Source organism: Haliaeetus leucocephalus, unplaced genomic scaffold (genome assembly GCF_000737465.1).
Source record: "Haliaeetus leucocephalus isolate CR32 unplaced genomic scaffold, Haliaeetus_leucocephalus-4.0 Scaffold858, whole genome shotgun sequence".
NCBI lineage: Eukaryota > Metazoa > Chordata > Aves > Accipitriformes > Accipitridae > Haliaeetus > Haliaeetus leucocephalus.
The window spans coordinates 3,930,092-3,942,673 of NW_010973294.1; the positions used below are offsets into that span (position 1 = coordinate 3,930,092).

General features: G+C 39.2%; 1 protein-coding gene across 1 annotated transcript; it reads left to right on the forward strand.

Moving 5' to 3' along the window:
* The first annotated feature begins 251 nt into the window (after positions 1-251).
* Positions 252-10,466, forward strand: LOC104841337 (epidermal retinol dehydrogenase 2-like). Its single transcript, XM_010582915.1, has 6 exons — positions 252-595; positions 5,955-6,086; positions 7,053-7,152; positions 8,960-9,104; positions 9,679-9,804; positions 10,346-10,466. Exons 1-6 carry the CDS (start codon positions 275-277, stop codon positions 10,437-10,439), a joined length of 918 nt encoding a protein of 305 aa, XP_010581217.1. The 5' UTR covers positions 252-274; the 3' UTR covers positions 10,440-10,466.
* The last annotated feature ends 2,116 nt before the right edge of the window (positions 10,467-12,582 follow it).

Consider the following 12,582-nt stretch of genomic DNA (forward strand, 5'->3'; position numbering starts at 1 on the left):
CTGCCCAATGGTAAATCAATTGTGCTGCATTCTGGAGAAGAGTGGGAGCAACCTAGAGATGATGCAGAAACAGGACAAATGGGTCAGATGTGCAGATGTAAGCATCTGTATTTTTTTGAAACACCACACAGAAGCAGGCTAGAGAAAGTATTTAGAATGGATCTGAAAATGCTTTTCAATTTTGAAATACTGATGTTTGCATTTTCTCTCTTTATGATTTATTCTATCTGGTAAACATTTTCTTTCATCAGGTATCTGAAGAAACAGCCTGAAGATGAACTTCTTCCTGGAAACATTGAAAGTCATTGCACTTTCTCTTTATTACTTGCTGGAGTCCCTAGTGTTCTTGGTTGTGCCTAGACGGAAGAAGAATGTTAGTGGTGAAATAGTATTAATAACAGGAGCAGGAAGTGGCGTTGGAAGATTCTTGTCGTTGAAGTTTGCCGGCCTTGGAGCCACAGTGGTTCTCTGGGACATTAATCAAGAGGGGCTCAAGGAGACAAGTAGACTGGCCAGAGAAAATGGAGCAGTGAGAGTACACTGTTACATCTGTGACTGTAGCAAAAGGCAGGAGGTCTACAGAGTAGCTGATCAGGTAAAGTATCTTTATTTGTGGCTTTGAGGCTATTCTAAGATGAGTGCATGCATGTATGGTTAAGTTTTAGTCCCTTCAAAACAAGAGATTAAAGTTAATTCATTCAGAATGTATTTCACATGCTACCCGTTTCAAGAATACTGTTTTTTAGAGTTGACTTGTATACCTCTGTTCTCTTAAAAATAAAAAGAGCTGGTTCTCTCTTTCAGTAGCTAATTTAGATGGGTAGCTTCTCATTCATTCAGTTACTGAGCAAGCACTTACTGGTGAAGTGCAGAAAATCAATTTATTGAAGCTAAAGCAGTATTTCACGTTCTGGCAGTCTTTTACCAAAAGTAAACGCTAAAGACCATACATTGTAAAAAATTATTAACTCTTTAGGCAATTTTTAAATAATTCCATGGCAATGAATAGATTTTTGCAGACTCACTTTATCAGAATTAATAAATGTATCTTAGAGTCTTAAATACTTGTTACTTTCCTTTCTGAAGAGCTTTGTAAATATAGCATGTGGTTAGATATTTTGGGCAGACTAGTAGAATTGCCAAAAGCTAAAAATGCTTAACAGTTTCCATTATAACAACCTGTTCTCATTTGCTTAAAATGTTGCTAAACTTAACTGTTGGACTAGAAAGTTTCCACAGTGAGTGTTTGCCTGAGGATGAATTCTTTAAAAAAAAAATAAAAAAATAAAAAAATCAGCTGTCTTCAGGAACATCTGTTGGCTGAAATAATGTTCCTCTTTTGGTGCTGTTTAAGAAGCTCTAACCTTCTGCATTTTTCTATCTGTGCAAAAATGACTAGAACAAATTTTCTGATAAGTGAAGCTTGTGCGTGACTTGCAGCTTGTTAGAGGCTGGTACTATTGGTTTTGTATTCTGGTAATGCTGTAATGCTAATCACCCTTGGTCCCCCTTGCAGCTCTGTTACGCCAGCTGAGTTGCACATCTGCCATCCCTGCAGAGCAGTTGCACGTGTCTCAGTGCAGGCCTGTAACTGCTTCCCACTGAACTGGGAGGAGTGGAGGAGGAGGGAGTATTGTAATGTGAAGGACACTGAAATGAAGAAGATGGAAACTAACCTTCAGTTCTGAGGACTCAAGGGCTAGCACTTCAGTCCCATGGAGAAAAGCAGTAGCAGAGCCTTTCTGGCCAAATATAAAAAGGAGAAGAGGGTGTAGATATGTGTGTGACAGAGGTTAGGGATGATAAAAACAGAGGTAGACAGTAGCAAAGAAATGTTAAGAGGGTCTCTGTGCCTGATTCCTCGCTTATAAGTTTCTGTCAGCAGTTCACTAACAGCTGATCCACTAATAATCCTCCTGTTGATCCATATAGAAGAAAATACCCTACTACTGTTATTTCAGAAATGTCATGTCCTGCTGACAACTTTCCCATCTTATTAGTGACAGAAAGACTTTAGCATTAGTGCCTGGTGCCACTGTTTACTTAATATGGTATAGTAGACTTTGGCTCATAGTGTTCACTGTCAGCCTTTGCAAGGTGACGCAGCACCGTTCCAGGTTCTGTTTTTCCCCCCCTTGGTGGTTCAGCTTCATGCAATGACTTGGAGTTTTGCAAGACTATAGCGAACTAAATTCATGCAGGCAGGGCAGGATATGGTTGAAAACTTTGTGCCCAGTAAAACAATCTCAAAGCCAAAATTAAATGTATGTGAACCTTAAATACCTGCTTCTGGTACTTCATCAGCCACACAGAGAGACTAGGAAAAAGTCACTTCAGTAGGAGGAAAACCAAAAAGCCCTGCACATGTGGTGTCCTTGTTCCTTTCCTGTACCAACAACATGAAGGACAGCTTTTGGCTATCAAGAGCTATAGCTTAAAATTTATTTCTAATGTTCCTGTTCCAGAAGTACCCAACCCCAAAAGGAATGTGGCCTTCTTTGACCTACCCCTCCTTCCCTCAAGTTCAGCTAAACTTTAAGAATCTAGGGCTTTGAAAGAGAGAAGTAACTCTGGGTTTTGATCCTCCTACTTGTGAGGAAATGGAAGCCTTTCCCTCATCATGTTGCAAAATTGCATTTGGGCTTACATTTACTTCCAGGATCCCTCTTGCATGGTACTTTTTTGCTTATCCACAGTTTTTTCTTGCTTGTTAGTCAAGATGACAGTTTGCAGCCAGTTTTCCACTTTTCTGAGAATCCTCTTTGCTGTGCAGAGGAGCAATAGTAGAAGCACATTTCCTGGTGGTATTTCATGCTGCCTGTAAAATATCCAGTGCTTTCTTCCACCTCTTATACGCAGTTACGGAGGGGCTTGTGGTTCTTAGAAAGCAGACGCTTTGGAATGCTGTTTGGGAATTGTGAGAATTGCTCACTACTAAACTTCAATAGAAAAGCATAAATATAAATGCAGAAACAAACAGAAAATAGTGTTTATACCTGAAAAAGATGTTTAACCAGATCAGCTGTTTCCATAATGCTTGCCTTACCTAGGACTAAAACAAGCACCTGCAACATACTTTGCTGCACTGCACAAATGGAGAGGTTTAGAGCTCTGGAGAGTTGACATTACCCCCCCCACCCCTCTTAATAGCTAGGGAGAAGGCTTAGTAAAGGTCTTCTGTACTTGGCCTCAAAGCAGAGTGTGGAAGCCTGGGCTGGGTGTCTTGGCTCTGTCATGCACAGAGGAGAGCTGAGAAGAGAAGGGAATTAAAACAGCCAATTTGCTTAGGAAAGAACCACCACATCTAGTTAGTAGGGAAGCAGCATGAACAGAGATGTTGTAAAGCTGGAATTATTTGTCTGGGTTGCAAGAAGGCACTCAAATCTGCTTTGAATTCCATCCAAAGCATGAATATATTTTGGAAGATTGAGTAGAGACAGGTGGTAAAGGAAGAGGTTCTTGAGGTTTTTGCCACTAGTTAGAAATGGGATGATCAAGGTTCTGTTCTCATTTCCCTTCTTGCATCTGACCCGAATGCCCCAATCACCAAGTTATAAACTGTATGTACCACATCCCTCACCTCTGTCCATCTTTTGTTTGCACAAAAGAAGCATGACCACTTATTCAGGTATTTATTTGCCCTGAAGGGTAGATTTGGGGTACTGGTCCAGCCTTCCAGAATTGCTAGATCATTTAACACAAGGCAGTATTAAAGCGTTGTTTATTAATTATTACATTTATGTCTCTGCATACTATTTTAAACTTGTGATGAGGGGTACATACTCAGGTTGGTGACTAGAACAGCTTGTCTAAGGCTGCCTATGGAGACCATGTGGCACTGCTTCAGAAATATTTAAATTGTTACGTGACAACATTTTGAAAGGGAAATAGGCAGACAAGAATGTGTGAGCAATGACCTAGGTGGAGAGGGGCTCTGGCTGATGAATTTATTATAAAAGCTGTACTGTATAATCCTGCCAAGGCTGCTTTCTGTTTTTTAAACCCTTACTTAACAAACATGGACAAGATTGGAACAAGTTTAAGGAAGATGAGGAATTTAAGCTAGAATAAAGGATAGGTGGTAAATTATCCTTTAATTCTTTACTGTTATACAGGCTAGGCTGCCAGCTCTGCTTGTGCTTTCTTCAGCCAGTGTAGGCACCCAGCAAAGGAAACACCATTAAGAAATGAGGTTCTGTGATCTGCAACTGTATGGCAAGATGGCATAAAACCAACATGTTTTCCCAAAACTACTGATCAGCACGTTTAGCACTTGATCTGGAAATCACAAGTTAAACAACATATAGAGTACTTATTTGCTTTTTCCCAGATAGCTCAGATTAATGAACCATCCTTCAAATACTGCATTAAATATTTTCATTCTCCTTTTGAGAGCTGGCACAATATCTTGATATCAGCTGGCCTATAGTTGTTCTTCCAGGTGAGTCTGTTCATGAAAGTTCTCAGTCTAGAGCTAAAATGAGAACTATACTTTCTCTTACTGAACTAAATGTGTAGATATTATTCTTTAGCCAACTTATTTTCTGGGAGACATCTTATAAGGATTCTGGTACAGTGTTAGAATTGAAGTAGATACACTAGAAACAAGCTTCTGTACCATGAGCCATAGAAGCTCATATGGCTTTTGCCTTCTGTGAGTGCATGTGTCCTAAAATCTTCCTTTATTTAGAACCTTACAACTTTTGTTTAATTTTCATAACAAATAACTACCCTTCCTACAGTTTTCTCATTTCTTGTGTTGTCCTGAGAGTCAATATGAATAGAGACACAGTGCTCTTTCAGGTTGTCTTCATGAGAAATAAACTTGTTAAAAAAAACAACAAAAAAAAAAACCAAAACCTTTTTGTTTGGGAATATAAGCTTTTAAGTTCCTGACCTGTAAAGTTGCTTGAAATAGTCAAGATAGTTGAATAAATAAAAAGGTTGTAAGGAGGAAATGAATTTTACAGGTGGTCTTTCTCACTGCCTGTGCATATGAGGAATACTTCTTATTGAAAGTGACCATTTGCCCATTCTAATTCCAATACACTGAGGGCAGAAAAATGCATCTGCTTCCCCGGAAAGCTGTAAGGATGTCTGGTTTAATGTGTGTGCTGTGGAATGCAAGTGAAATTAACACTAGTGGAAAAACTACTGTAATACATGTCAGTGTTTAACAATTGCAGTCAGGAGAAGTGGAGCATGTGGAAAACAGCATGCAGAATTTTGAAATATCTGAAATATTAAGATGCTACTAAGTAGCTTCTGCCCCATGCAGTGGCAGAGATGAATCCCTGGACTGTTGAGGATGTAGGTAATTAACACTACCAACAGGGAATCCAGTTTTCCTTCTGCTTATCAGAAGACTCAAGTACTGTGCAAGCTGGCTTCAGCCTTCAAGTCATATGGCAGCACTGCTTCTGTGCTCAAGTTGCTCTGTGGAAAACACTAGAGGATTTGAGTATAATGCAAAGAACGTCACAAGTTAGAGTTTAGGTATTGCAGCACTCATAGATTTGATGTACCTGATTCTGGGGAACTTGCCGGAGGATTTATGTACTGTGCCTCACTGCATGGTATGGAAATGGCCCTACAAACAGAATTGCTCATTGGTTTTAAGATGGGTTTACTGTAGCAAAATACTTGTTGTGTTAGTTGAGCTCTCTGCAATAGAGACTTATCTGGAACAGATGCAGCAAGAACCAGAGGTGTTGAAAGCAGAAGTCTGTGTGGAGCTGTTGGGCTCCACACCTCCAAAGGAATCCAGTTGCAAGCTCCGCTCTAAAAAGGCCTCCTAAAAGGTGCAAGAACCTTGAGGTGTTTGGATCTGTAACAAGCATAATAAGGTCAACTTAGTTGAAATGTGCAATATTTCTATTTCTTATGTTGTCATGTATAAAACTTGGAAAGCATGTTTTGTATTTATTACATAATATCTTGGGGCTTTTTTTTAGGTTAAAAAAGAAGTTGGGGATGTTAGCATCCTAGTCAACAATGCTGGTACCGTAATTGGGAAGAGGCTTATTGATTCTCCAGATTCACTTGTGGAAAAAACCTTGGAAGTGAACATAATGGCACACTTCTGGGTAATACCTGTTCTTTGCATATACATACTAAAACATCCTTTCAACATGTTTTCAGTGTTAATTTTGCCTTTTGGAACGGAGGAAAATATGCAAGGATGTATAGCTCCTTGTAAGTTCAGTCAGAAATGATACAAGAAATTACTTTCTATTCCTGGGAGTCTGTAAAATAAAAAAAGGGTGAAAGAATGGATCCTTTGGGAACTTCTGCAGTAGGTAGGTGGAAGCAAAACTGTTACATATTTAGAAATGTTCTTAAGAACTAAAGTTTACCATCTGCTAAATTCTGAAGCTAGTCATATGTTATAATGGCTCAATATTAATTGACATGAAGCAGGCCCAGCCTAAAAGTTGCTGCTCTAGTAACGGAGAAGTGTTCAGTTCTGTTAGTGTTCTAGTTGCTTTGTGGTTATGATAGTTTCAGTAAGAAATACTACATGTTCAGACAATGCTCTTAATAATAAGTGGGGCTTTTGTCCAAAATGAGTAACTTAATGTGCCTTTTCTTCCTTCCAGGGAAGGCAGGTCGTCTATATTGTGTTCTTATCATAAAGAATTGCAAAGAAGATATTAAAACATGTTTCAGTTTCTTCATAAATAAATTTAATCACAAAGATTAAATGAAGACATGAAATTAAAATTTTTGCTATTTTACAAAACGTGCAGTGATTTGAAATACTGCAGTGCTGAGCTTTAGGCTAAAAGAAACTTAACAGCTAGCAAGTTACCGTCTGTCTTTGGTGTTGAGGAGAAAGTGGTACTGGTGGGCCCTGGGAAGTCCCAGCTTAGTACATGAAGGCTAGAGTTCAAACAACAAACCCTTCCCCCCACCCTGCCCCTTCCATAATGGAAGGGGGGAAGCGTATTTAAACTGTAGAGAGAAATTCTTTAAAAACAACACCTTCAAAATATTATAGCATGTAGCTTGCTTAGTAAAATGTTTCTTTGCAATTGTGACTTACATTGCAGACTTACAAAGCCTTCCTCCCAGCGATGATGGCCTCTAACCATGGGCACTTGGTTAGTATTGCAAGCTTAGCGGGACTGATGGGAATCAATTGCCTTTCAGGTAGTGTATTAAAGCTAATGTTCATTTAGACAATTATTTTGATTTAAACTCTGCAATCAATACTCGTGGGAAAAAAGTCCTAATTTTGAGTTTCTAGGTCTTTTGCGTATAGGTAAAGCAAATGGTCGTACTTTCAAACTAGCTGACCTTAAATAGACCATTTCTTTCAAAAGAGTTTTCCAGATGCTCAGCAGTGCTGTGAAACAGGTTTTTCTGCCAAGGCAGTTAGAGAATCTAGGAGCCATATAGAACTTTACAAACTGAGAATTTCAGTGTTATTAAAGTTAACCTACAGGTATTTGGTGTGGAAGAGGCCACTTTTTGTTTTTGTGGGGTTTTTTTGTTTGTTTTTGTTTTTGGCAAGCATGTTCTCAAGCGAAGCAGAGTCCTGTACAGGTTTCCCGAACTCAAAGAACTACTAAAATCCAGGTGTGGTACGGAGGCAGTGGTGCAATATCTCATTCTGCATTCTCTGTCTCAGCCATTCATTCAAGAGGACCCGTACAGTGATGGAAAGAAAGTGTTGAGATTAGGGAAAACTCAGAAGGCATTTCTGGTAAACGTATGCAAAGGGGGAGCAAAATGAACTAAGGTGATGTTGTGGTTTAACCTCAGCCAGCAACTAAACACCACGCAGCTGCTCACTCACTCCCCTGCTGCCCTGCAGTAGGATGGGGGAGAGAATCAGAAAAAAAAGTAAAACTTGTGGGTTGAGATAAGAACAGTTTAATAGAACAGAAAGGAAGAAAATAATTATGAAAATAATACCAATAATAAAATTACAATAATAATAATAAAAGAATTGGAATATACAAAACAAGTGATGCACAATGCAGTTGCTCACCACCTGCTGGCTGATGCCCAGTTAGTTCCTGAGTGGCAATCCTCCCAGCCCCACTCCCCCCAGTTTATATACTAGACATGACATCCCACGGTATGGAATACCCCTTTGGCCAGTTTGGGTCAGCTGCCCTGGCTGTGTCCCCTCCCAACTTCTTGTGCCCCTCCAGCCTTCTTGCTGGCTGGGCATGAGAAGCTGAAAAATCCTTGACTTCAGACTAAACACTACTTAGCAACAACTGAAAACATCAGTGTGTTACCAACATTCTTCTCATGCTGAATCCAAGACATAACACTGTACCAGCTACTAGAAAGACAATTAACTCTATTCCAGCCAAAACCAGGACAGGTGATGTAGCAGTAAAAGAAATCTAGCTTCAAGGCAGTGATAATGAAGACAAATTGAGTTTCAGGTTGAAACTGTATTAGAGTCTTGAAAGCTTGATGCATAAGAAGCTAGTGCATGGATTCAAAGATAAGGTCTGGTATGAAAAGGTAATTTCATTTGCTGTTGTTCAGTAGAGAGTGGAAAGGTGATAGCAGGGCTGCAACGAGAAACCCTCTGTCTGCCAGTCTAGAACAATTAACTTAGGAGAGGGAAAATAAAGGAGTGAATACCCATCAAAGGCAAATTTTATCAGTAACCTAATCTGAACTGAATACAGTTCCTCCTCTGTTGTAAAGTATTTTATTATTGGACAGTAATTTCCTGCAGGTACTGTGTATATATCTTTCCTATACCATAGTGCTACTGTTGTATACCGTAAAAAGAAAAAAAAACCCACAAACCAACAAACAAAGCTAGTTACTTTACCTACTAGAGCATAGTTTTGTCCCTGTTCTCTGTCAAAAACTGTTACCGCTCCTGTGTACGTGTTCAGTGGTAGGACTCACTGAACCTGTTTAGTAAAGTTTAATTAGTAAATTAAAATGTTTAACTGCAATTAATGTTTTATTTATTTTACAGATTACTGTGCAAGTAAATTTGCAGCAGTTGGTTTTGCAGAGTCAGTTCATTTTGAGATGAGACATCTGGGAAAAACTGGTGTTAAAACCACAGTTGTGTGTCCTTGCATCATAAACACAGGAATGTTTGATGGCTGTAGGTCCAAGTGAGTAAACTCTTGTGAGGTTTTTATGCAACTTGCATGTTTAGCATGTTAGGTACTCGACTTTATGAAAATCATGAGCTAGGCTTTTCTCTGCTTGTGTTATTTTTAGGACCTCAGATGTGTGTTAACAGTGCTATCCAGTGACTAGGCAACCAAAATGGCAAAGCTCTCAGTACTTTACTATTCATTTAAGCTGAAACATGAAACTTAATTGGTGTCCCTTCCTCGGCAGAAGCCAAATGCTCCGGTTGTCCATTCTGGTTTCTAAACCCCCATTCACTTCCTGAAATCAGTGGCATAGCTTTGCTCAGTATGCTTATATAACAATAAAATTTAGGCGCTGTGTAAAAGCCTAGTGTGTCTTAATATGAGGACTATGTGGATTTGTCTTATGAGAGATCATACAAAGGGAAAATAGCAATGGCCACTCACTCTCTAACATAACAAAGGGTCTTGTTCGTAGGATTTGTGGTATTTATTTCTTCTTTTAGTTGAATAACTGCAAAATAGAGACTTATTTTGAGTAAAATGTGAATCCAAAGCAATTCATATTATAGTAAGAAATCTATTCCAGATGGCCAAATCTGCTTCCATCTCTGGAGCCAGAATATGTGGCTGAGAAGATAGTCACTGCTGTTCGGCAGGACCAAGAAATATTGCTCTTACCACGCAGTGCCTATTTTTTGTTGATTTTGAAACAGTAAGTTATGCCTTTCCTCGTTTTCCTTTTTCTTTTCTGTCCAGGGATGTTTCAGCTATGTTTTTGACTAAAAGTGCCAACCAGGGTTCTACTCGTTGGTGTGAATTTTCATTAAGCTCTACACATTTCTGGAGTTTTCTTTCTTTTGTTTTTAGGGGTTCAGTCTACCCTTGGACCACAGAACAATGACAGAAATGTCTGGCTGTGACTTGCTGACTCCACTGGGGTGCAGTTTTACTGTGGGATGTAGAGACTGGGCCTGCTCCTCAGTAACTGCCTATCTGGTGTCTTGCTCCAGCATTAGGGCACTTATGACTCTGTTGCAAGCCAGGTTGGGAAATTGATCTGTCTAATAACTCAGACTGCCAAATGAGTGTAATGGATATTTTGAGAGGACCAGCAGTACTATATTCTATAGAATATACTGTCTTTGCCAGTATTAGCCAGGTAAAACTAATTCTGTGATAAAACTGCACATCTCTTCTGATTTCTGTTTTGTTTTTGTTTTTTTCTCTTTTTCTTCAACTCCCCTACCTTACAGTCTCCTACCAGTGAAAGCGGTCGCTCTCCTTGTGGACTATTTTGGAATCCTCCATGTCATGGATAGCTTCAAAGGTCGAGCAAAGAAGGACTGAAAAAAAGCACAAAACTCAGAGACCAGCAACTCTTATTAAAGGTGGTGGTGGGAAAAGTCTGCTTCTCTAGCAGCTGTGAACTTAAGGTGCCTCACTTCTCATTAGTAACAATTTTTAGGGAAATTGCTTTTTGATCAACAGCTTTCACTCAAACTATTTTTTTAATCCAGTGAACTGTTTTCTCTTCATCTCATTATGGAAATACATTAATTGAAGTTAGTTCCTTTGGTTATGTCTGTTATAATGCCTTAAATATGATCCTGCATCACAAACTAATAATTGGCAGTTCTGGGGGAGAAGAGACCAAAAACCCACATGTATTTGGCAGGGATCCAGGAAAGCCTCTAGTGGACCTGACTTCTTGCTGCCATTCACTGAACCATGAGGAGGGCTGTACTGCTGGTGCCATTACCATTCCCTGGTAAGCTGAGGAATTAAAGAGTTTCCTGAAACAACAGATTCAAATTCCAAACAAATGGAAGTTTTGTGAAATGAAAATACGTGCTGTGTTGGTGCAAAACCAATGAAATATATTAATTTTCGGAGGTGGTGATCTCAGGACTCACAGATGACTATGGATGTCAGGGCCGGGAGGGGGAAGGATGTAAAATACGTATTTGTGCTGCTAATCTACTTTCTGTCTAATTTATTTTAAAAGCTAATACTATGACCGCAACTTTATACTAGAATTCTTTGTATCTTCTAAGTGCAATATTTTAAGAACAACTTTAATTTTTCATCTCCAAAGCAGAATAAAGTTGTAGTTACAAAGCATAAGACTGCCAGGCTAGGTGGGCTATCAAACATCTTGCCAAGTAAGACAATGAGCTACTAAAAGCAAAGGTATTACATTGTATAGTCACGGCTTCTCTTGGGTTTATTTCAGAAAGGATTGATGCTGATAGAACTGAAGTGAATGGGATCATTACAGCCATAGCTTGAGTAACAGCATTATGTTTTGCTTCTCTGACTTGGGTGGGTGGCAGGTTGCCTTGTGTCTACAGAGACTTGTTTTACTTTTCCCATTACTTTTAGGACTATCCATTTATTTTGGACACATGCTGAGGAGACCTTGCCCTTTGTGACAATGGCCTCTTAGAAAACTGAAAGCCCCCTTGACTTTTGGTAAATCCAAAACGAGAATTAGGAAGATAATACCTTAAATGTATGTCATTTATGCACATGCTGGCTAAGCCCACCTCATGTCACAGTACTCTACTGGCAATTGGTAACACCTGCAAACTAAGACTAAAATGCATTAGCATGTAATTAATTGAAGGACAGTATGGAAGAAAAGGTGATTTGTTTTAATGATGTTTTTTTTCCCCATGATGGCCTAGAAACTACCTTTATTTCCCTTGTCTATACTATTAGTGAGGTTTACCAGTGGAGAAAAGTAGTAAAGTAGTTCTATGTAAACCTATGAGCAAGAAACACTGAGTAAAACAAGCATGTTAAAAATAGCCTTGCTTTTATGATGCATTGATGAGAGTTAGAATTCAGACTGATGAAGAAAAGATTTGTCTTACTGTCCTTTCTGCCTCAGAAATTCTGCTCATTTTACAGTACACTTCAGAAAATGAAAGTTAGTAATTAAAAAACAGATATTGCCTAAATGTGCTGTCCATATGTACATTGCACTGTTCACAAACTCAACCACTAATAACCGTGTGGTGTTTCTGTGTCTTGTGGACTCCTCACCTTTTTATGCTAGCAGAGCATGTTTTTCCACCTAACTGTGAAATTCTATGTGTGCAGGATTCTGGAGCAAAGGAGGAGAGAGGTGGATTATACATATGAGCAATATGTATCAAACTCCAGCTCTTGTGAGAGCAAGTAGCTTTTCATTCTTAGTGTCTCTGCAAACATGTTTTGCTGAGGGAAATTGAAAGCAATGAGTCTGGCTGTGGGATTTGTGGATTCTTGGCAGGTTCAGGTTCATCACATCACTAGGAGGATCTTACCTGATAATCTGTGCCAGAGAAGTACATATCCGTAGGGATTTTGCTACTTCACAGAATCATTGAGCTTGGAAATGACCTCTACTCAGAGCAAGGTCAATTAGAGCAGGTTGCTCAGTACTGTGTCTAGTCAACTTTTGAGTATCTCCAAGATTCTACAACCTCTCTGGGAAACCTGTTCC

Excerpts from the sequence above, each read along its gene's own strand:
- LOC104841337 (XM_010582915.1), top strand. The coding sequence starts at position 275 with ATGAACTTCTTCCTGGAAACATTGAAAGTCATTGCACTTTCTCTTTAT. Across the intron at positions 6,087-7,052 it reads ACATAATGGCACACTTCTGG|ACTTACAAAGCCTTCCTCCC; the intron begins GTAATACCTGTT and ends CTTACATTGCAG. Across the intron at positions 9,805-10,345 it reads TTTTTGTTGATTTTGAAACA|TCTCCTACCAGTGAAAGCGG; the intron begins GTAAGTTATGCC and ends CCTACCTTACAG.